General features: G+C 41.0%; 1 protein-coding gene and 1 pseudogene across 7 annotated transcripts in view; both read left to right on the forward strand.

The window, feature by feature from the left end:
- Positions 1-26,005, forward strand: part of Lrrc7 (leucine rich repeat containing 7) — a 464,597-nt gene that overhangs the window by 307,505 nt on the left and 131,087 nt on the right. For all 7 annotated transcript variants that reach the window (XM_087897454.1, XM_085677493.2, XM_048453499.3 and 4 more), the window contains 2 exons: positions 17,867-17,941; positions 24,935-25,079. In XM_087897454.1, coding sequence (XP_087753580.1) covers positions 17,867-17,941; positions 24,935-25,079 — 220 coding nt within the window. The remainder of the gene's footprint in view (positions 1-17,866; positions 17,942-24,934; positions 25,080-26,005) is intronic.
- Positions 5,529-6,617, forward strand: LOC125412741 (GDP-L-fucose synthase pseudogene; annotated as a pseudogene).

Consider the following 26,005-nt stretch of genomic DNA (forward strand, 5'->3'; position numbering starts at 1 on the left):
CTGTTTGGCTTTATCTCTTGCTTTTATAAAATTTTTAAGATAAACATTTTAAAAACAGATGAAAATTCTTGGGTTGGAGATACCTGATCCACATAACTGAGGAGGTCGGTGGTTGGCAGACTGTGTGCTCAGGCAGAGTACAATGAAAATATTCTCTGAGAAATTTGAAACTGTTCAGTACTTTTCTTAATGTCCCTGCATTTAATTGAAATTGACTGGACTACTAATTTATTAAAAGCATGACAGTAAATACCTCCATGTCCCTAATTTTCCAAGGCTTGCTCATTTTTAATTACCTAAAGTAGATGCCGCGGTGAGCGGCATTCACATAACTATTCATTTCCTCCATATGTAATTATGACACGCTTCCTACCTCTAATCAAATTTTCCCAATTGTTCTCCTAGTAAAGATTACTTTAAAAGAACAAAATAAGAACGAATCGTTACATAACAAGCCATCCTATCTTTAGGCATGGCATAGTATTTGAAAAACATCCTGATTAGTAGCCTCTGTTTCACTGCATGTGGAACGGTATCAAGACTTTGAATCACGGACACATCAGAGACATTGCCAGAAGTTATTAACCTAACAAGAGAACTTGAGAACTGAAACTCACTTTGGCTGCTATTGCGAGCATATCATTGTCTGTCTCCGTCAGGAGGGCCAGGGGTGCAAACTGTATCAATTATTTCACAGGAAAAAAAAATAGAATAAAGAGTTGCTAATTGCGCCCCCAGAGAAGTGAAAAAGAAGGAGAGGACACAGAAGTGGTAGCCCCAGGAAGCACCAGGAGAAGAACAACGAGAACCTGAATCAGGGAATGTTGGGAGGAGTGCCTGTCCACTGGTGCTGTGGCTCCGAAGAGCATCACGACTTCTTTTTTAATCACCACAGCATGAAGAAATGTTGCTGATGTAATAATAATGAAAAGAAAAGTTGAAAATTCCTTGTTTTTCCAACTTCTCGTTCTCTCCAAGATACCCCATTTAATGCAGGTAACGCACAACACAGAACCACCTGTCAAAAAAAAATGTGGTAAACTCCAGATTTCCAAAGGGTGAGTTCCTCTTAGAAAGCCAATAACTTAATAAGCAGAAGGTTAGAAATCCTTGATGACTAGACTTTGGCAACGTTTTTTCCAGAAAGTTCTCCTTGGTCTAGCAGAATACCCAGTTCCCACTTGGCACTTGTAATGAATCATTTGGTTTTTTTTTTTTTTAAGCAAACAGTTTAGTCCATTCTAATTATCAGAATTATGCCTAATCAGTAGGAAATGTTTGATTCAAGCTAGACAGTAATGAAGGTGAAAGAAACACTTCCATTTATCTGAAAAGCAATCATTTTGCTATAATCTGTCCTTTGAGAAATCAATCCCCAGAAGCAATATTAGACAGTCTTCCAAATGGGTTATGTAACAAACTTCATAATATAAAACTGGCCATTCCTGCTATGCTGGCTAGTTCTGTGTCAAATTGACATAAGATAGAGTCATTTTGGAAGAGGAAACCTCAGTTGAGAAACTGCCCGTTGTGGTGTCATATGAACGTTGAGCAAGAAAAGACATTGAATGCTGAGAACACAGTGGACTATTCTGGGGCCCTTGGAAGATAAGGATGTTGAGAGGAAAGCAGACAATGGAGGCCTGGTTTGTGAAGTTCCAGAGGAAAGTAAAGACCCTATTAGGGTCATATAATTGGTATTTTGAATTAAGATTCTGTGGTTCCATGTAAAGCTTTTCTTATTTTCTGTGTTAAAAACAAACAAGCAAACAAAAACAAAACTGTAGTTCTAGTCCACTGGGGATGAAGAATCAGCCATGATTAACAAGAGACCAACACCACTGAAATAAAACTTTGGCTTTACTGAGAACATTGATGCTGATTGTTAGCTGGAACTGAGAAATTAGACATGGTTAAGAAGAGACCAGCATCACTGTAGATCATAAATCCTGGAGTATTTCCTCAGGGTCCACACAGATAAGCTGTAGTACAGAGGGGTCTGAAGCTATATCTCATGCTGGAAGATAAACTTAGTAGTGTAAGAATCACCCAGATAGTGATAGTTTTTGAAGGCTTGAAAAAGTTATGGAGAGCAACTAAATCTTGACACCATGAGGCAGAGCTGGAGTCCCTGGAGAAAAGCTGGAAGAGCTCATGCATGAAGGTGCATCCTCAGTTGCAGTAGAAGGGTCAGGATCAAAGGGGTCATGGAAAGAAGTTGAAGCTTGGCACCATGTGGTAAGGTCAGAATCCCTGAAGAGATCCGAAAAGAGGCTGTTGGTAAACGTACATCCAGACCAGTTGTAGCAGGAGACCCGGGTGTTTTGGAAATGTCAGTACTGTGGGGCTACTACCAAGAACAGCAACAGGTATGGAGTGGAGCTGGCCTGAGCCTACAAGGTGTGTTTTGTGTGTTGTGGAGAGCCCTTTGGAGCCCAGAAGATCATGAGTCCCAGAAGTCTGACAGTGAGGTTTATACAGTTGGGCTTTAGGTTTGCTTTGATCTGATTGTGTCTGTGCCCTGGATCTTTATTCGTGTAGTAAGAAAATGCTTACTTTTTATTTTACTCAAGCCAATGCTTGTGTAAGACTTTAGAATTTTAGAGAGATTTTGGGACTTTAGAAAGACTTTGGGTATTTTTAAGTGGTTGAACTTTTAAAGTGTTTGAATTTTTAAAGACTTTTTATGACTTTTAAAAGTTGTGATGTCTTATACTGAGTTGTTAATATTCACATACCATCTTGGGGATAAGTGGAAAAGGAAAGATACTAGCTGAATAGTATCGAGTTTTTGTGTCAAATTGACAAGAGGCTAACTGTGCTGGCTAGTTCTGTGTCATCTTGACACAGGGTAGACCCCTTTTGCAAGTGGGAAACTCAACTAATAAAATGCCCCCACTAAATTTGCCTGTGGGCCAAACCTTAGTGCATTTTCTTGATTAACTATTGACGTGAGAGGGCCAAGCTCACTGTACATGATGTCACCCCTGGACTGGTGGTCCTGGGTACTATAAGAAAGCCCAAGGAACAAGCCGTGAGGAACAAACCAGTAAATAGCATTTCTCCCTGGTCTCTGCATCAGCTCTTGCCTCCAGGTTCCTGTTTGACATTTTAGTAAAGCCCTGGAGTTGATAAAGGAGGAAGCCGTATAGATATGTAGTGGAAGGATACCCCATGCTAGAGACGACTGTATGTCCCTAAGACAACAGCAAGGCTGAAAGATGCAAGACCAAGAGGACACAGTAGAGCATGAAGAGGAGGTGACAACGAGCCAGGAGTGGGCAAATGAGAACCCCTGACCTTTGGAAAGTGAATCAGTAAAGCTATGCTGGGATTCTATTAAATCTTCTTCCTTTTGACATATGCTATACAGCGTTACTGTGATCAACTTGACTACTATATTAAACATGAACAAAAAGTGTTTCAGGGAGAAAATTGTCAAGGTGGAGTCAGGAAAGCTGGTAAGAAAATTTCTGCCGTATCTAGACAAGAGCAAGAATGCCTGGGGGTCTGTGGTAGAGAGGAGAAGGGGTCAGTTTCTATATCAGTTGTGAAGATATTGCCTGTGGATCCCACAGAGTTTGAACTCTAAATCAAACAACTCCCACTAAGCATCTGAAGCAATTACTGCAGAACATACAAAGACAGCCTGCCAAATCTGTGTCTAGGTATCCACCACCCTAGAAATTCCTTTCAGACAGCTCCCCAGAATGCCTGTGGATAGCCCACCATATCATAAAAGAAATTAATGGAAGTTACATTAAAATTTCTCACGTTCACTCATCATGCCTGGCCTAAGCATATAACTATATTGCTTTCCTGTTGCTGAGCTGGACAGGTAGGAACGCCATGTATTTTTTGTGTTAATAGACACTGAGAATTTTCCCCTCTCAGCAAAAGTAGTAATCCCCATGGACTTTTGGAGTTCATTGGGGAATCAATAACTCTGTTTTCCCAAAGAGTCCTTTGGGTTTATGAAGTCACAAGTGGATGACACTATTTTCTTTTTGATTTTTTTTGTTTGTTTTTTTGTTTTCTTTTTTTGAGACAGGGTTTCTTCGTGTAGCTTTGGAACCTGTCCTGGAACTAGCTCTTGTAGACCAGGTTGACCTTGAACTCACAAAGATCTGCTGGGATTAAAGGCATGGTCTTTTTTTTTTCAAGACAGGGTTTCTCTGTGTAGTCTTAGCTATTCTGGAACCCACTCTATAGAACAGGCTGGCCTCAAATTCACAGAGATCTGTAACATGAGTAACAAAAACCCAGAGACAGAAATTGGGGTTCAATGTGAAAACCAGAAAAACAAAGCAGCCAAGCCACTAGAGAAGTCTTACCAGTCTACCAAGGCTGGTGACTGCAGACTAAGCAGACTAAGCCTCTCTCTCCTCTCATTCTATATTCCCTCTAGTGCTAGGATTAAATGTGTGAGCCACCACCACCTGGATTTGTTTCTGTAGTGATCTTGTATAGGCCAAGGTGGCCTTGAACTCACAGAGATCCACCTGCCTCTGTCTCCCAAATCCTGGGGTTAAAGCTGTGTGCCCCCACTGCCTTACCTCTAGTGGTTTAGCTTTGCCTTTCTGATACTCAGGCAAGCTTTATTCATTAAAACATAAATAAAATATCACTATAGAGATCCACCTGTGTTTGCCTCCCAGGTGCTGGGATAAAAGGCGTGCACACCACTACCCGGCACTGAAATTTTTAAGACAAATTTGCTTTATTACGTCTACAAATTCTCTCCTAAGTTTCTAGCCTCTTGCATCTCCTGCTCACTAGCAGCAGCATTTTCCCACTTTATTGCTTTCAGTTTAGTTTTGATTTTGTCCTTTGGGCGGGATTTAGGGAGCAATGGTAGACAAATCCCTCTGGTGCCTCGAGTCAGCTTGCTGTTTATCCATGCAGCACACATTTGACCTATGTTTGTTTATGCAGATATTATGTAAGAACTAGAGATCCAAAGATTAATTAAACACAGTTTGGCTTTTTGGAAATCCAAGCCTATTAAGAGGCATGCAAATGAGTAAGGCAGCTAACTGAAAGCAAGACAGAAAAATAAGATAGGAGAGATGAAAGCTGGCTTCCACTGGGAAAGTCATAAAAAATTCAGAGAAAGTAGAAGGGAAGGGAGGAAGCCCTAGGGAAGGCGCAGCGGTGAGAATGTGAGACAACTGGGAAAGCTGTGTGATGGTGGAGCCACAGAGAGACCCTTATGCAGAATAAAATGAGGAAGGTGGTGAAAGAATTGCAATCAGGGCAGCTGTGCCCTTAATACCATAAAACATTCAACCTAACATCCAACCATGGATGGCAGCCTCCGTCAAAGGCCAAGACCCTAATGTTCCATCTGCACATGAAAAAGTATTCTGCCTGCATGACTAAGATTCCATTTCCCAGAATTCCCCAAGAGGGCCTTGCCTCTTCCACCTGGACCTCAGAAAGCTGGAGAATTGTGCACCGGAAGCAGCTCTAGCACTGGTGAAACCCGAAGCAGGTGCAGACACAATAGGTGAACCCTCCCAAGATCCATGAGGATCCTTGTGATGGGGGGCTCTGGACTGCTGGACAAAGCCATCCAGAAGGTGGTCGCAGAGAGGACCAGCTTACCTGGGGAGGAATGGGTGTTTGTCTCTTCCAAAGATGCAGATCTGACAGATGCAGCACAAATGCAAGCTCTGTTCCAGAAGGTACAGCCTAACCATGGCATCCATCTTGCTGCAATGGTAGGCGGCCTTTTCCGGAATATCAAATACAATTTGGATTTCTGAAGGAATAATGTGCACATCAATGACAATGATTTGCATTCAGCCTACGAGGTGGGCACTCACAGGTGCTCTCCTACCTGTCCACCTGTATCTTCCCTGACAAGACCACCTATCCTATCGATGAGACAATGATCCACTATGATCCACCCCACAGCAGCAATTTTGGGTATTTGTGTGCCAAGAGGATGATTGATGTGCAGAACAGGGCCTACTTCCAGCAGCTTGGCTGCACCTTCACTGCTGTCATCCCTATCAAGGTCTTCGGGCCTCATGAGAACATCAACATTGAAGATGGCCGTTTGCTGCCTGGTCCCATCCATACAGTGCACCTGGCCAAGAGTAATGGTTCAACCTTGACTGTATGGGGTGCAGGGAAACCACGGAGGCAGTTCATCTACTCTGTGGACCTAGCCTGGCTCTTCATCTGGGTCCTGTGGGAGCACAGTGATGTGGAGCCCATCATCCTCTCAGTGGGCAGGGAAGATAAAGTGTCCATCAAAGCAGCAGCCGAGGCTATAGTGGAGGCAATGGGCTTCTGTGGGGAAGTCACTTTTGGTTCAACAAAGTCAGATGGACAGTCTAGGAAAATAGCCAGCAATGGCACACTTCAGGCCTAATTGCCCAACTTCTGTTTCACCCCTTTCAAGCAAACAAGCTGTGAAGGAGACTTGTGCCTGGTTCACCAACAACTATGAGCAGGCCCGGAAATGGAACACGGAACAAGCAGGTGCTCAGCTGGCAATACCCAGTCAGTGGTCACCTCAGATCTTGCTGAGAACTGAGGCTAGCATCCAGCAACCTAAGCCACATGCTGGCCTCTCTGCCAAGTGGCTCCATGGAGCTGTTCAGTAGGGTCTGTGTTTGTCCATCTCGGGGAAAGGCCAGACCAGCACTTTGTTTGTCTGCTTTCACCCCAACCTCTGCATCCATGTCTGTCCTGCTGTCCCTTGTGTAGAAGCCAATAAAATTGATTTTCATAGAAAGCAAAGAAAGAAAAAGCACTTCAATATGAAACTTATCAATAACTGTTTACTACTAACTTACTATAGGTGTCTCAAGTTGTGAACAGAGCTACAATTTCAGTGGGAACATACAAAAGAAAACAGTAATATGTGAAAGTCATAGTTTAAGAAATATTGTGCTTCTAGAACCAAAGAGAAAAGGGAAGGAGGTGGATTTCAGAACATGAGGAGGTGGGGAGAGTTAGTGTGTGGATTTGGCTGTCGTCTGGATAAAAGGTAGAGGAATATAGCGGGAGAGGAAAGTGAACTGGAGATAAACAGTCCTGGAAGCTGTTTGAGCACCTTTGAAACACACGGGGAGGGGTGGGGGGCTAGCCGAGAGCTGGAATATAGATTCAGGACTCGGGAAAAGGCTCTGAGCTGTGCGTGACATCTGAGGCTCGCCAACAGGGCTGGCCTATTGTACAAAGAAAGGTATGAAAATTACACAGAATTTATAAAAAAGTGTGCACAATAACAAACACACAAACAGCATAGTTGATAACGGTGCTACATGGTTAACAAAACTTTACAGTCTAAGTTCCACAGTGTCGGGAGCTCCTTCTCATTTGCCACTGGGTCACACGGCAGTCTCTGACAAACACAGGAAGGGTTTTCCCGGAAATAGCCCCCCTTTTCTGTAGTCTATTTGCCGCACAACTGGGACACAGCATTTGTGGCAGAGGTGAGGGAGGGATCGTGACTTTCCCCAAACTCTCTTCTACAGCCATACTGTTAACTTGATCCTTCCAGTCCCTCAACTCTGAAGAAATCACTTCATCCTTGTGGTAATGGCCCCACCTGCCGTCACAGCTGAGATGGCCTCTAGCTTTGTGGGCAGCGGCTCCTACCCATCCCAGGTGCCCATTTTTATATGACAGTAATAAGACAGAATTACAATGTAAGAAAATATTTAAAGCTAACAAGACAAAAATATATGCTTGTCATAAGGTTACCCTGGATTGGAACTCTCTATTCACTTTCAGGCTCAAAGATCTCAGCATAATAATGTCTGTGTCAGCTGTGGCAAGTGGCAGTCTTCTCATCTGCCCAGCTGAGGTCAGCAGAATACAGAAAACCCAGGCGATGTGTTGACCTTCTGTTTGTTTGAACCAGACACTGTCTCCATCCTGAGAGACTTACAGAGTCTAACGTATGCCCTTGCCCTTAGGTAAAGTTTGTTTTCTGGAGAGACAGGCCACTACAAGCATCTTAAGAAAAGGGCCTATGACCACCTGGACATCTCACTTCCTGACTATATGGGCTGATTACTGACCACAGTATATCTGGGCTACTTGGAACTGATGTGTTCACAGGATGAAATATGAGTAAAGCAAATACATTCTTCCAAGTTCAGGACTTTGCAGCTCTTGAAAAATGAATTGTATTTACAATGAGTAGAGAAGAGAGCGCATGCTGGTCAGGAGATTGGCAGAACCAAGGGAAAGGGTTGAGGAGCCCACACTGAGGGTTGACGAAGAGCTCAACAAGAGCCAGAGGTGGGGCAGGGGAATAAGACTCGTGGCCCTCCCACTACATAAGCTCTAATTTCATCTTCATGCAATAAAAGAAAAAGTAAGTGTCTTTGATGTGACTGATGACCAACACAGGAGCCATAAAGATGACTTGGCGTTTATCCACCACAGTGGCACAAGCAGAAATACAAGACTGATACAGAAGTAACCTGTCCGAGTGTGTATTCACAACTCCACATGGAAGGGGAAAAAACAAAAGAAATATGGGCAGCATTTTTCATATGATATCCACAAGAATTAATCTTTTTAGTAGACTCTTACTAGCTTGCTCATGCTAATTAAAACAAAGCTTTAGAAAAAAATAGTAACATCCTAACAGATGAAGAAAAAACTAGATTGCTACAAAAGGGTTATAAGTTATATATACACACATATACTAATATATATATAATATATAATTAAATATACAAACATAAAATCCTTTGTCACTAAGACATAGCAGCAGTCCATATGTCTATGATCAACTCACCCATGCTTTCAGCAATCGGTGGGCTGCTGCTAGCAACTGACTGACTGAGTCTTATGGACAACATGGGGCAAAGACCAAGTTAGCACTTGTTCTTACATGATGTCAAAGGTCAGAGTCATTAAGCTTTCATTCACTCATTCATTAATCTATTAATTCATTTAGCAATTGTTGGATGAATTGATAAAGCTTCCTGTCAATATTTTGTTCCCAGTTGTACTGTTCACACTGAGCAGAACAGTGTTTAAAATGTAGAAGTTTATACTTGGTGTAGTTCAGATGACCACACTGATTCCTCTCACAAGCTCTAAGAATACAAGGTAATGTGGAAAGAGAAATAGTGCTGTCCCACTCACCTAGAATTTGGAGGAGAAAACACATTTTAACAATTGGGATCAGACTTGTAGGACTCTAGCCATGACATGTGTCTGAAACTTTCTAGTGAAATTTGCTTTAGCAAACAAAGGTTCCCCTGGAGAAGTGATCTTGAACTGAAACCTGAAGGGTGAGTGGGACTTGGCACAGCAAAAATAAAATAAAATAAAATAAAATAAAATAAAATAAAAGTAATAATGCCTTAAACAGAGGCAGAGGCAGGATACAAGGTTTCTGCTACAAGCGAGGGCAAAAAGATGGATAAGATTAAAACATGTGAGGATAGCTCTTACAGAGTTCTAGAATTATAAATACCAGAAAAATTATGTAGCCAACATATAATATTTAATGACAAAATGCAAATTGGAACAATAAAACTGATATGTTTGTGATTGGCATTGGCAGAAGTTACAACCCAAAAGCTCTTTGCTCATTTATAATATAGAAGTCTGACTAAACAAGGAAAAATTATTATAATCAAAACAATGGAGCATGTAACTTTTGAGTTGTATAACCTTGATTATTGTAAATTATGCCAATAAAATTATAATTTTACTAACTCACACAGCAACAATTAGCCCTCAAATGGGGGTTCACAAAAGGGTCAGTGCAGCACCATGAGGGTGGCTTAGGCACACCGATGTAGAACTGTGTTGACGTTAGTACACCTGGCAAATAGTTCATTCAATTCTTGTTTAAAACTGAGTTTTAAAATATGTTATTAAATGGTGTTGTTCACATGAGAGTATTCATACAGAGAAAGGTAAGACTGGGGCTGTGAAAGTGGTGTGGAAAGAAAGGTATGTTAAAAAAAAACATGCAGAGGAGGGCACCCTTTGCCTTCAATAGCTATGATGGAGTGTGGAAAGAAAGGTATGCTAAAAACATGCAGGGGAGGGCATCCTTTGCCTTCAATAGCTATGATGGAGTGCTTCAGCAGAGTAATAGTATTCAGTCAACTCATTTAGTGTTTTATTTTGCACTTATGATTATAACATTTGCCACAATCTCTGACTCTGAATTACATAGCTATCTCCATTAGTCTGTCCACCCCGTGCACCCAGAGGCAGAAAAGTTACTGCAGGCGCATGTGTTGCTCCTGCTTTCATTCAATGAGATGCTCGCTGATCCGTAGATTGGTGACACATTTCCTCAGAGATTTTCTGTTCCAGTAATTGGTCAACATGCATATAGATTCATAGAATAAGCACTTATGTGTCTGACTGCTTACTTTAAAAGAATTCCCGTTCTGAGCTGCAAAGTGCTCACTGAACAGCAGTGTCTCATGGTTCATAGGTATCTTGTTTTCTCAGTGCATCTCCGTGACCTTCAGGGGTCACTGCCAGTAGTTTTGCAACAGGTACATGGTTAAGTGCAGGGATTCAGAGAGGCATGCCTTGCTCCAGAGCTGTGACTGACAGTGGGAACTCACAGATAAGGTAGGGTGAAGGATGTGCGTTGACTCACCAATAAGAAAATAACTGATTTTTTTCCCTTTGTTGAACTATCTAAATTGGAAAAAAAAAAGTTCTTTGGTGCAGAAGAAATAAAAGTTTCTATATTTTTGGAGGTTAGCTCTTAGGAATGTATAGCAATAAAAATGCTTATAAAGTATATCTAAATATTTTGAGTATTTCAAACATTGAGATGAAGAAAACTAGTCTACCCCAGAAGCCATATAGCTTGCTCTAAATATACCTTTCATTACTGAGCACCTATACACTACCTAAAGGTTCTAAAACCAAACATTGCCCTGGCAAGTATAAATTTTCTATCTTGAAAGAACAATCCTGAAGTTTCCTTTAATCAATTAGCTGTCACATAAGTTGTGTTTATACATTGAGATTCCCATTCCTTGTGCTCTTTTTGTCTGGTGTTGCTAGGTAGGCACCAGGTCTGACTTACACAGATGATTTCTGGGTCCAGCTCCAGTATGGAGGGGATAGAGACTTCTGCAAGACTCTTTCCATGCTGTATCAGAACAGGTTAAGGGTGAACAGGAAACTGAGGTAGAGCAGGCACAACACTTTTGCCATGTTCCTGTGAAGAACAACAGGCGGCAGAGAATGGGTAGAAAGAACAGCAGAGGCAATGATGAATGAAACGGGAGTTTGCATTACTGGAAGGTGCCTGGTGGAGACATGGCTAGGAGGTGAACTCAAGACTGGAGTCTCTAGAGACAAGAAAATGTTGAGAAGAGATCAACAGACCAAAAGACAGGTGATAAAGGAATACAAATTTGGGAAGGCTAGATGTAGCGAATGAGAATAAGAAAAGTTGCTAAAAGCACATAAATACATTGCACTAAATTCAAACCAGATACACACCCAGCTCAGCTTCAGCTAAGTCCTGTGTAAGCCAATTCATGCCACAAAAATTAATTTTGGGGGAAAGGGGCAATGTTTGGGTTTTTTGTTATTGTTGTTTTGTTAGGATTTTTATGTTCTGCTGTTTTCGTTTTGTTTCATTTTTAAGTCAAGATCATACTCTGTACCCTTAGCAAACGTAGTAGAATTCGAGGGGTGAACTACTATGCCTGGCACCAGAGGAAGATAGGCAGGAAATCTGTGCTGCAAGAGAAATGTCTTGGCTAATTGTCTTTGAAATGTATCTGCTAATGCACACGGGAGCCTAATCTCAAATTTCTGATGCTTAGAGTCAGTCTGCTTGGACTGTGACCACTTCGGGGAGCAGTAGTGAGAGTGGAGGCAGAATAAAGAGACGACACTTTGGACAAGGGAAAAAGTCATCATCTGCAGAGTGAGAGGCGATTTCCTGGAGAACAACCGTTAAATAGCGAGCATCCGGTCCCCACCTGAGGCATTTTTCAGGAGTATAAGGGGAAATCAATAGCCAAATTATAGCTTTCGCTGACACATCTTGGTACAGTTGCAGAGGGGGCAGAAAGTCCTGATGAACCCATGCTAAGCTCAGAAGACTGTGCCAAGAGTTTACTAAATAGATACGCTGAGAAACTGTTCATAATACATCTATGCTTGGAAAGGAAGACGAGAGACCAATAGAGGACAAGAACAGCTGGTGATAAGATGTCCTGGTACCTGCTGTATGGGTCTTGTGGGATGCTGGGCTAAGTTAAAAGAGCTTGTAAGGAGGGCTGGTCAACAAATGGTGTCTTCACAGCTGAGACTGTAGGAGTGATAACGACCATTGCGATGACCATCTGTGTGTTATCTTAAGAGCGTGACTAAAATGGGTTTGAAGAAACTATCAGTTTTGAGCATGGGTTGCTTCTCTGTTCAATTCAGATGTGCTTTCAAGAGCATTCCCACAGATAAGCTGCTTTGGGAGAGTGACAAACAGAGGTGACAAGGGAGTTCAGATCCAGGCTTTCTCCATGTCAGAATATCAACAGTAGGAAGGAAGTCTGTGCCCAGTCAGGGACCAACAAATAGCTCAGGATGACCAGATGGGAGTAGTAGGCATAAAAACTGCAGGAAATGGGCTTTTCGTGCCTAAAGGACTCAGGGAGAGGGCATGAGGTAAGCACAGGTGGATGTGACATGTTCTATATAATCTAAGATTTGTAATCTTTCGGTCATGGAAGACTTTACAAACAGGAGTGAGAACATTGGCATAGCTCCAACTGCAGTAAACAGAGAAGCTGGAAGATATAAATGGCTACAGTTTTAAGAGAAAGAAAATAAAACCAGTTCACAATATGAGAGGAAAGTGCATTTCTTACATGATTTTGACTAATAAATTTAGAGTCTTGCTAGGTCCACAAATTTGAGGTCTAAGTGGATGGCAGGCTGAAATTGCTTTCCTTGACCAAGCCAGGAAACATGAACTACCTGAGCATAACTCCCAAGGGGACTACTCTGTGTTGTTAGTTCTCCATTCTGGAGTGTAATAGGACCTAATAAACACTGAGTGAATTTGTCAAAGAATTCAAAACCAAACTCCGGCATCTGACCTCTTCCTACTAAGAGTCTGCCTAAGAAACACCTTGTACATGTGAATCACCTGTCATTTTCCCCACGAAGATTCTCTGCTCCTGAAATATAGTCGTCATAATTCACTTAACTTTCAGATCCAGCTAGCATTCCTCATATGATAGTTATACAACTTGGGGCATATTCATTTGTTCCTTTAGGCTCACATCCATATGAAATGGAGATTAAAAGTAACTCACCAGCACTGAGCACCAAGTGGTTTGGACATGGATGAGCCATTTTCCCCAAAGGTTCATCTTTCAGGAGCTTAGTCTGGGTGTGACAGTGCTGAGAGGTGACTGAACCTTTCAGAGTCAGAGCCTGACTGGAGATAATTAAGTCACTGAAGGCCTTGCCCTTGACAGAAATTAATGTAGTTCTCAGATGGAGATGAGCTGGATCCCAGGAGAACAAGCCGCTGTTGAAGAATCCACCTTGTACTTTCCCTCCCTTCATCCTGTGGTTGGTTCTCTTTTTGCTTCCTCTATGTTGTGATACAGCCAGAGAGACCTTGAAGAAGTGGAGGCCCGCAGCCACCAGAATTGGGAACTTGGCAAACCTCTTTACTTAATAGATGACCAACTTCTGGATATTTTTTTGTAACAATAGAATTGGATTGATGCAAACAAAAGCTCTCAGAACTCTCCCCATGATGGTACGGCTGCTGTCATCATCAGTACTGATGAAGAATATGAGCCAAGAAAGTGACATCTGGGTTCTGCACACCCCAAAGTCCACGTCTTCAACGCTACTCCTGCTGCCCATCAGCAATGACCCCTCCCTCAAAGACTGCTTAAAATACATTAGTGAAAACAATCTGGGAAAAAAACACCTTGACGGTGTTGGTGCTGGTGTTGATGCTGAGTTGATGAAGTTTCCCAAACATGCATAAGGACCGTAGCCTCCAAGCATCATATAAATTGAGTATGGTGGCACATGCCAGTATCAGAAATTCAGCATTATCCTTAGCTACACAGTGAGTTTGAGGCCAGCCTGGTGTTTTTGAAGCCCTATCTCAAAAACACAAACCAAAACTTTTAAAAGTCTTACTATAATGAGTGCCCAACAAGTGTTAGCTTTTGTTGTTGATTATTTTATTATTCTTGCTTTCTTAGGCAGTTACATGTTTATTTGATAGAGGGGTCACTGTATCTGAAAGGGGATTATATTATGTCATTCGGACACATCTAACTGGAAATAGTCCCTATCCATTGATGCAGACTTTATTCTGTTCCTGTGACTCTGATAATTATTTCTGGTCCACCTGCGGAATCAGATGAAACCAGTCCTTCTTTCTTATAACATCTGTGCTATATTTAAAGATGAGTGTCTGGAAGCAACAATTAAAAATTGTGACCTCCTGAAACTGAGAAGCTTCTGTAAAGCAAAGGACATGGTCAACAAGACAAAATGGCAGCCTACAGAAGGGGAAAAGATCTTGATCAACCCCATGTCAGACAGAGGGCTGATCTCCAAAATATACAAAGAACTCGAGAAATTGATCATTAAAAGAACAAATAATCAAATAAAAAAATGAGGTACAGACCTAAATGAAGAACTCTCAACAGAGGAATCTAAAATGGCTGAAAGACACTTAAGGAAATGTTCAATATCCTTAGCCATCAAAGAATGCAAATCAAAACAACTCTGAGATTCCATCTCATACCTGTAAGAATAGCCAAGATCAAAAACTCCGATGACAGCTTATGATGGAGAGGATGTGGGGTAGATGGAACACTCCTGCATTGCTGGTGGGAATGCAAACTAGTACATCTGCTTTGGTTATCAGTATGGCAATTTCTCAGAAAATTAGGTAACAACCTTCCTCAAGAACCAGCAATACAATTTTTGGGTGTATGCCCAAGGGATGCTCAATCATACCACAAAGACATGTGCTCAATTGTGTTCATAGCAGCATTATTTGTAATAGCCAGAACCTGGAAACAACTTAAATGTCCCTCGACCAAAGAATGGATAAGGAAAATGTGGAACATTCACACAATGGAGTACTACACAGTGGGAAAAATAATGGCATCTTGAAATTTGCAGGCAAACAGATGGATCTAGAAAACATTATAGTGAATGAGGTAACCCAGACCCAGAAAGACAAATACAATAGGTACTCACTCATAAGTGGCTTTTAGATATAAAGCAAAGCAAAACCAGCCTATAATTCACAACCTCAGAAAATCTAGACAACAAAGAGGACCCTAAAAGAGACATCCAGGGATCTAATCTACATGGGAAGTTGAAAAAGACAAGAAATCCTGAGTAAATTGTGAGCGTGGGAATCATGGGAGGGGAGCAGAGAAAAAATAAATAACTCAATAAAAAAATAAATAAAAGGAACCATGGAAAATTAAAAAAAAAAAAGATGAGTGTCTGTGGCAACCATTCTTCTCCACTCCAGACCATGTGGGCCGCCTTAGCCCTGTGTCCTCCAGCGCTATCTCCAGACATGCTACATACGTACACCTTGTTGAAGATATCTTTGCAGTTGGTCATCCAGAGGAATCAAACTTCTGCCACTCACATGTGATTTCCTGGCATCTACAGACAAGGACATTCAAAGAAACAGACACAGGCCAGCCCTGCCCCTGTCTGATTTCACTCCCAGGTGCTACGGTGTCAACTTGTGTGGAGGAGTTGTCTGTAGACACTGAACACCAACTGAACACACTGAACACAAGCTCACTCTAGACTTCAATTCTCAATTTTATTCACTGCTTCTGAGCTTGGTCTAGGCACAGAAGACTCCGCGTGAGCCTCTACTGTTACTTCTTGAGAACTGGCCAGCATTCCAGCATCTTTTGATCTGTGCTATACTAATTTTTATCATTTCACATATTGGTGCTCCTTCCCCACATCATGTTATTTTTCCCCCCATTCCATCAATAGACTCATCTGAGTATTTAAATGGGATATATTAAACTCATAGACATTAAAATATTCATAAGAGCTTATGGCTTAAAGTATTTCAATTAATTATGAATCAATTACATTTTCTCAGCATCGCTTTTCATTATTGTCACTGGAATACCTATTTGTTCTCTCAACAATTACTGAAATATAACATCATTTTCTTCCTATATATTAATGCAAATGGGTGTGTTTAAACAAGGCTCTAAATTTTTATGGGCATTTTAGTGGGATTGATTCTGAAACAAAGCAGAGAAGAATAAAATTAATGTAACCTTGAAAAAGGCTCAGACCCTATGGAAGTGACCTTTCCGTCTCCGAAGAAATTAACTGAAGAGGTTAGACAATCTCAAGGCATGTTGTACATCACGACTGAGAGAATCATAAGTAGGCTTTTCATCAAGTGCTGAGCAATTTCATTCATCCAATTTAGTGTATCAGTGTTTCAAATGAGGGCTATGAAATTCATGAATAAAACATTTGCCACTCGTGAGAGCCAAAGGGCTTGTAATAAAGCAAGTGTGTTGTTAAATAAAAGATTTAAGTGAGAGTGGAAGAAAGTTTCTTAATCTGAAGTTAGGTTTCCTTTGTGTGTTGCAGATTTTTAGATGTTTCCCCCAAAACTGAAAGGGTAAAGAGTGAAAAACAATTTAAGGACCAGCGGTCTGAGCATTCAGAAGAAACCAAGTCATTTGTAAAACTGCATCTAGTGAATTCTGGCTTGAGATTGGAATAAAATTTCCAACATTTAAAAAAAAATGGCTTCCATTTTCTAGGGGTGTGTGTAAAGCAACATTCTTATCATTATTATAAAATCAAAATACCAATCAACTCTGAAAAACATTGAAGAGGCTGTACATTTTACATTATCACATATCTGGAAGCTTAATTCCTTATTTTAAAATAAGCATTCTGCTATTGTACCCATTTGCTTTAACCTTTACCTTAGTCCTAAAATCATGCGTGTACCAAGAAATGTTTAAGAATAAATTTTTATAACTATTTATCAGTAAACTCCTAATTTCCATCCCCACATTATAGATCTATGTACCCAGTATCACCTAGGTTTCTCAGGCAAACATGGCTTGGATTGGGGAAGTTTAACCAGCCCGACCTACACAGAGAAGTGTCTCACAGGTCACTTCATAAACAGTAGTTCTTAGGTGACAAAAATGAAGGGATAGAAAGAAAAGGGCTCTGACTATCATGTCACAGTTCTGTAATGTTGTGTGCCCATGGGCATATGTGTGCAGTACACAGACACACAAAAGAAGAAACTTTTGTGTGCAAAGAGCTACAGTAAAAGTACAGTTTTACCAAAGAGTAGTGCCTTGGCTCTCAAATGCTGATGTCACTTGGGCTGGAGAGATGGCTCAACAGTTAAGAGTACTGACTGCTCTTTCAGAGGACCCAGATTCAATTGCCATCATCCACACTGAGGCTCAAAACTGTCTGCAACTCCATTTCCAGTTCAGGCTTTCTAGTCTCCACAGGTACTACATACATATGGTGCACAGACATACATGCAGGTAGAGCATTATGTGAAGAATAAACTTACCAAGTAATTAAAGAACAATTAACAATACAAAAGATAACTGGACTATATTAATGAAATCTGTTAATATCCCTGGGTAATAAATCTTAATTTTTATAATTGTTCTGATAATTTCCAGGTAATTCTAGGTCCCCTATCCCTATCCTGGATTTTTTGGAGGTCTGTTAAACTTGCAATTTTTTAGACTGATAATAGATTCCTAAACAAAAGCTCAAGATTCAAGAAGTGACATTTAATGTGATCAGGGAAAACTGATTTGGTTTGTCTCTTCTCTCTTTCTCTCTGCCTCCCACCCAGCCTGAAGTTCTGGATCAAATACAGAATTTGAGGGAGTTATGGATGGATAACAACGCATTGCAGGTGCTGCCTGGGGTAAGCTTTGCCGTGAGTGTGTTCTGACCTGCTGCAGGTTGGTGATGTTTTGAAAAACATTATTAATCCCACATCTCCATTCTCAGTGCTTGGAAAGCAAATTAACACTTTTTTGGGGCCTCAGTCACCAAGGGCTTCTCATGAAATTGTTTTAAACGTTCTATGTTTATAATGAACTGCAAAAAGAGAAAAGCTGAGATTTCCCTGGATGTCCCTTATTCTTCTCCCTGGGTTTAAAAAACAGATAAGTTCGTCGTTGACTTTTTAATACACATTTTGTTTTACAAAAGCAACCTTATTTTCACAGATAACTGTACAGCTGGGTTTTTTTTCTCTTGTGGTTAGAGCTCTTCTACAAAGTAAATGGCTTTCTCTGTTTGCTTCTTGTCTGGTAGAACCCATTTATACCTTTGGTAGTCACAAGGATTGCGCAGCATCCAGCACAAGCTGAACCCGACTCGGGTTTTTCTTCTGTGGTGGGGTGGCTCCATGACCTTTGCTAGGGCAGGATCAGCTGTTGCCTTTTTAGGTAGACTTCTGCTGAAGTCCCCACCACCTGCCTTTCCTGGCCATCTCAACACACATGTTGGTGTTGTCACTGGACTAAGAGTCCAGACAAGTGGAGGGAATCATTTTTCATTCAAACCAGAAATTTCAATATTTCCTCAAAGCAAATTTTACTCTTCTTTTGAATTTTCTTTAAATTACTTCAAGAAAGCAAGCCAATGACATTTGTTCTCTGTGAGCAAACATGAGGCCATGAAAAAGGAGATATCTGGGCAAAGACTAAGGAAAGAACATTTTTTAATTTGAAAGGGTTGCATCTATAGCCTCACAGACATAGACAGAAGTCTGTACATCTTGTACTTACTAATTCATACAAAACCGTTTGCTAATGTGATCAGAAAATCACAAAGATCATACAATCAACTCCCTCAATTACACTCTTTGGAAGACTCACATAAGAGTAATTCCAAAAATGAAAATGTATGAATTTAAGTGATTTGTTAATTTTATTTATTTATTTTTGTTTTGAAACTAGCTCTGTAGACCAAGCTGACCTCAAACTCAGAGATTCACCTGCCTCTGCCTCCTGAGTCCTGAGATGAAAGGTGTGCACCATCATGCCTGACTCGTGTAATTTTTTAACAGTCCGTTGTTCTGATGTTTCATTGGCAGCTGTTGCTGTTTACTTAATCAATTTTATTAGAGGCAAATACAGAGAGAAAGCCACAGTCTGTACAGGACTGAGTCATAAGCACTGCTTCCGAAATCCACAGGACTGTCTTAGCACTTATCCCTGTGAATGAAAGAGGCCAGTGTATGTACAGTTTTTGGAGAATGAAGATAAAATGCCTCGTAGCTCCTGAGTAGATATGGAAAAGTCAGAATGTTACGTAGATGCAAATTTATACCAGCTTCTTTAATATATTCATTTCCACAAAGCCACTTACTTTGCATATACTGTGCCAGGCATTGCCTAGCTGGCTTATAAATATTCACTCTTCGGGTCCTCAGAGAAACCCTAGGAGAAGGTTCTGTGCAGCTCGGGTTCACAGACCCAGTAAGCCCTTAGGCCTGTAAGCCAAAGCAGCTGCTTCTGTACAGCAATGCTTGACCTCACGGTGTGTCGGTCAGTGCATTCTCTGGAACCTGCAGAAGGCACAGGTGAGAACTGGAGTCATGACACTTTCTGCAGTAGTGATGTTTGCAAAATCCAAATGTGCAAATGAGTAGTGGTGTGACCAACAGTCTTGTCCAACCTCTTTTGAAACTTCTGCATCTAATCCAGTAGCTCAGCTGTGGTCCATGGATAATTTTATTTAGTATGCTTTAATTTGACATTTTGCAATGCCCTATGTGTGAATACCCCACTCGTCCCAGCTTATCTGACCTCGGCCTGCTATCCAGTTCCATGTGACCTTGACTGGCTGCTCATCTCCACTGCAGTCAGAAGTGCTACCTGTCAGTCATCCTCAAAAATGAATCACCCTCAGTATTTGCCGTGAAAAAATGTGGGAAAAAAACAAATCCACTTTTTCCTTTGCCCTTGCATCCTAACATATTAAAATATATGTTTAGAAGTCTTGTGTTTTACTCATTTTTCATACCTCAGAGAGGTAAACAGAACGACCAAATATTTCATCCTCTACAAAACTTCATCTTATAACTACCAATCTAAAGCTTATATAGCAAACTCTAACCAACTGGTGCATGAACTTCTGTTGTTTCTGAATAGTCTGGCATCTTCCTCATCTGTGATTTCCACTCTGCCCATCTGTCACTCATTCCCCCACCATGGATCCATCCACACCTAAAATGGTGCTGGACCAGGTTGACCTTCTCAAGGCCTAGAGACCTTTGCTGCAGGATAGGGTGCTGGTAGAAGGTTTGAAAGACTCAAAGTTAAACACCCCAGTGTTGTTTGTCTTCCACAGTATGTTTGGAAACTGCACAGCAAACGCTGGTCCATGCAGTAAATAGCAAGACAGCATGGAGAGCAACTTCAAGGATGAAAGCCTTCTCCTGATTAAAGAACAGAAAAGGGAGTACAACAGGAAACCAAACAGGGCCCTTTACCTCTGGAAAAGAGAGGGCTACCACGGCTTATGCGTCCTTGGGGTGGGGCATCAATAGGAAAGTAGCAGTTTTATCAAGTGATGTTCTTCTGAGCTAGGGAAAAGACACCTGCTGCTTTCTTTCCCTCCTTTCTGGAGGGCCAGCTCCTCTAATATCTGCTTCCACACAGCTTCACAGGGATCTAAAGATGCAGGACGGGCCCTGAGTTAATGAGAGGTGTGGGGGGATAGGAGGATCTTTAGTCCAATCCAAGCAGATTCAATTTTATCTTTAGCCCTCATTCTCAGAGCAGCCTGGGAAGGTCACACAGAAAGCATGTGCTTATGTATCCTTCAGGAATGAAGAACTTTATTTGCCAGCTTCTGGAAACACTGTGTGCAGCTTCTTTGGCCTCTTCAGATTCACTGTTCTGATGAAAGCCTCCTCACTCAAGGTCAAAACCCCATTCTGTGTAACCTTCCTCCATTAATCCACAAAGGCAGGATGCAAATACCCAGTCCCTCAGCCCCTGCTCAGACACCTGAGGGTTGTGGGGCTTAGCCAAAGAACTTTTGGGAAGCTGTGCTAAGGACTACCTCACGACTTCCTCTCAGGACAACTTCCTTAGATGTCCAGGTCAGCTTCCTTCCTTCCTCCCCTGCCCCTCCTGTCCTCTGTCATTGATTCTAAGAGGACTCTATCCTGAACTTATCATTGCCTTCGCTTCCTAGGGAACTTCATTCACAACCCTAAGCTCCAAGCATGAGTTCCTGTTAGAGGCAGCTGTGAATAGTGATCTGAGGCGGGGCTGGAGAGTCTGTTTTTCTGTAAGGCGCAGGGCGAGGGGAAAGTGCAGCGCTACAGCTGGTGTGTCTTGCAAATTGAGTCAAAAAATGTAGAATATTAAATAAAAAATGTTTAAAACCCTTAGCTCAGGGCCAAGTGTTTGTCTGTTGATTAATTTTGCTGATTTATTTAGACTCTGCCAAATAAGTAAGGCAAACGGTAAGGTGTTCATAGATGGATCAAATGAGTGAGTTGCTGAGCAATCAAAGTATGAGGCTCTTGTTGGCAAACACCCTGACACAAAGCAAGAAGGAGGTTTTTACCTGTTTCCTGTTGTCCAGCTATAAGTTGAGTGACCACTGGTAGGAGCTGATCCCCCTCCACCCTGTGCAGTCAGTCAGAAACCCTTCATTTCACTTCATCTTTTTCTTGAGCCCATCCCTCTTCCTCCTTGTGTCCACAGTTAGGTACCCTGCTACTACAAACACAAAACACTCTGTCCAGTAGTCAGTAGTCCCTTGATGTCTAGGGGATTCTTCCAAGATCCTGCAACCACAGGATAAGATCCACAGATGCTGAAGTCTCTTGTAAGAAATGATGTAATGCTTGCCTATAACCATTTGGACCTTCTGAATATCTTAAATCTCTCTATATTATGGATGATAGCCACTACAATGCAAATGCTATGCAACCATGATATTAAGATATACTAGCAGGGGGGAACGCTCAACAGTTTCTTTTTACATGTTTTTTGTTTGTGTGGGGACAGTTTCCCCAATGTATCTTGAGCTTGCCTAGAGTCTTCATTGGCCTTGAAACTTGAGTTCCTTCACCACACCCAAGAACTTTGCATATTTTGGATGCATGATTTTGTGTGAATATGGAAGTTTCTGTACCACCTAATTCAGCAACTGTTCAGTCCCAAATAAACACGCAAAGGCTTATATTAATTATAAACTCTTTGGCCTATTGCTCAGTCTTATTACTGACTAGCTCTTACAACTTGAATAACCCATAATTCTTATGTTTACCTACATGGGTTGGTACCTTTTCACAATAAAGCATTCTCATCTTGCTTCCTCTGCGTCTGGCTGGTGACTACGTCTCTGCCTTTTCTTTTCCCAGATTTTCCTAGTCTGGATGCCCTGCCTAAGCTTCCTGCCTGGCTACTGGCCAGTCAGCATTTTATTAAACCAGTATGAGTGACAAAACCACAGTGTACAAAAGCATTATTCCACAGCAGTTGTGAAGTCCTCAAGCCCACAGTACAGCAATTCTACTTGGCCTCCTTGATTCTAATCATGAATCTGTCATTTTGAAAGCTCCCTGGAGGTTGGTTTTTTTTTTTAACTTAGATCTGACCAAGTCATTCCTTATATTACAAACATTTTAGTAGCTCCTCTTGCCTGCAAGTTAGAGTTTTCATGCCCTCACAACATGACAACATGTGGTTCCTTTTCGCAATGGTCATCTTCCTGAAAACCTGAACTCAACATAAACTTTAGTCACTTTAGTTAAATCTATTAACATGCCATGCTTTTCCAAGCTTCTCGATAAGTATGAGAGTCATTATTTCTTGCAAGTTCCCACTTTTCCTTTTTTGTGTGCTAGTGTGAGTGTGTACATACATGTGTACACACATGTAGAGTCCTGAGATGAATATTAGGTGTGCTCCTTAATCAGTCTCCATCTTCGGTTTGGAGACAGCGTCTCTTGCTCTACCTGGAACTTACTGATTCAACTAGGCTGGCTAACAGGCATGTCTCTGCCTCCCGAGCTTTAAGATTGCAAGCACACATCACCATGCCAGGCTTTCTGCATGGGTGCCAGGGATTGAACTGGGGTCCTCAGGCTTCTACAGCAGGCACTTTACTTGCTGAACCATCTTGATACCTTTGGGTTTCCTCTTTCTTGACAAATGACAACTACTTGGCAGTCTTTGTCCTTCCCCCTTTCTTCTGTGGTGTTTCCCACATGAATTTTCATGCACATATCAAGAGTGTCTTTAACTGTTTCTTTGGGTGTTGCCTTCACTATTGTAAACTACCTAAAGATAAAAACCTTGTTTTGTCTATCATGGTGTTGAACAGTTGTGATCACAGACATAGAATGGAGGCAACAGAAATGTTTTGGGTTGAAGTCAAGCATGCACTTGGCAATGATAATTGGTTTCAAAATTTTAAAATGCCTTTGTCTTTATCCAGACAAGTTTCTTTCCAGACTGGCTCATGATGCTGCCTGTAGTATATAATACAGACAGTAGCATGTAATAGAGAGTCTCAGAAAGGGTTAGTGAATGAGAAGAATGTAGAATCTCTAATGAAGGTATCTCCATGACCACCATGGTCAACATAGTAATGATCTTTGAGAGTCAAGTTCAGTTCAATATGACTAAGTAGCCGATGTTGGTCCAAACTTCAATTCAAATGAACTGAGTAGTTCATTTTAGACATATTTAAGCACAGCACAATTTAGTGAAAACTTTCCTGGTAGTAATTAACTCAATTCTATACACACAATAAAGCACACATGAATCTCCTTGAGGAAGAAAGTAAGCTAAATAAGGGCATGACTATATCAAAGCTCTTTGTAAAGTATATGTGATTCCTTCCATAAAGATGGTTTCTGTAGATTGACTGAAAAAAATGAGCTTTTGATAAGGTTCTGGGGGAGGATCCAGGGTAGCCTTGGCCACACAGATAGCACACAGGTCACTAGACTGTTAATCACATCTTCTCCAAGACTTCTGGGTGGGTGACAGGTTATGCTTCCTTTCTTTGAAGGAACAACCAGAGTGTTTAACATTCCAGGTTCCCATAGTCCTTATCTGTGAGTACAAAGACCTCCTTGCCTCCCACATTCTAATTAGCAGAATCAAGTTCAAATTGGAAGTTTACATTTGTCTGAGACATCAGAACCTTAAGGAGACTCTGCAATGTTCCGTTCTCCACTGGCCAATGTGAGAGCCACTGGGCTTTGACTACAGCATTCACCCAGAATTTATCTATAACCACAACAGTGAGATATAATTTAAAGGCATTTCAAGTCAGTGGATTTTTTTAGCAGACCCACAGTTCTCTATAAACATCATCACAACCTAAGTTTAGAACATTCCCATCACCCTTAAAAGCAATACTAAATTTTTGGCAATCTTTTCTACTTTGTATCTGTAAATGTACCAGTTCTGGACATTGCATATGAGTGTAACCTTACAATGTGTGGTCTTTGGGGACGTGCACCTTTCAAAGTTCATCTATTTTGTAGCATATTTTGAACTCCATTCGCTGTTACTGCCAAATAATATCCATTCTGTGGGCAGGCCACTTTTGCTTACCCATGCAGTCACTGAGGCAGGTTTGGGCTGCCTCCACTCGGCTGCTGAGAATACCTCATCTGTGACCATTTGTGTACACGTGTGCTTTTATTGCGTGGAATAGGTCTTGGGGTGTGTAGGTAAAGTATGGATTCTGTGTTTTGAAATGGATGCACCAGTGTCCTTTCTAGTCAGTGTACATTTAGCCAGTGATTCCATATTCTCCTGTTGTCATGGTGACTTTAAAATTAATTTCACCACATTGTGGTTTTTACAGCTTCATGAACCTTGTGAAAGTTCCCCAACTAACCCTGAGTTTATGCACTGTCTTCAAGTCTATAGGGAAGTTAAAGATGTTGGTATACCTGGATATGTCAAAAAACAGGATAGAAACGGTTGACATGGATATTTCGGGATGTGAAGCCCTTGAGGACCTCTTACTATCCTCCAACATGTTACAACAGCTGCCTGACTCAATAGGTAAGGAGGTAACATTTTATCGTGAGTAATTATGTCAAGTGTCCAGTTTCTTTTTTGGCAGTATGACTTATTTATGCATATAGGTAATATACTACTAGCCTGACATTAATGAATTACCAAATTTACCATGCAAGATCATAAAAACAGTGTATTATAGATACCTTTAAATGAACTGTTAACTTTAGCATCAAATTCAACTTTCCAGTGAAATGCTTCTATAAGTAAGTGTGTCTTAAAATTTTCAAATCTCCTGAATTGCAGTGTTGTCATGAAAAGTAAGTGTGTAGATTTAGAGTTATTTGGTGACAGTGGGTACATTGTAACATTAGTATCACAGGTAAATAACACAAAATGTACAAATATAAAACAGATTCTTAGTTACATTATTTTTTAAAAGACACACTGTCATTAATATGTTGTAAGATACTTGCCAGAAAAAAATTGTATGTATAGCACGTACTAGGTCTTTTATTTATGTATTTTATGGGTAGAGTTATAAAAGACTGAATAATGAGTACTTTTATATTATTTATGATTATAAGATGTCTCATCTAGGAAAATAATCATAATTCACTTCTTTGAAATGGGAATTTTAACCTGTCTGGAATAGATGTTTCATGTATTCAGCAACTTGCTGATGCTTCTGAACACTGTCACAGATTAAGTAGCCCAACTGAAGGATAACTATGACAAGGTAGTTCTCACGTTCCCTTCAGTATTTTATTACTACTTTAACCATTCGTTCAGGCTGATGGAGAACATTGGTTTTAACAAAATCACACAAGCTGTCCTCATAAATTTGCTGACTTTTTATTTACATAATCATACATAGCAAACAATGTTTCTCCAACCATCAGGTGTTACTGGAAGCTTCATTAGGCTTCTCCCATTTCCCAGCTGCATCCCAGGAGCGTCTGGTGCGGACA

This window comes from Myodes glareolus, chromosome 17, assembly GCF_982192425.1.
Source record: "Myodes glareolus chromosome 17, mMyoGla1.1, whole genome shotgun sequence".
NCBI lineage: Eukaryota > Metazoa > Chordata > Mammalia > Rodentia > Cricetidae > Myodes > Myodes glareolus.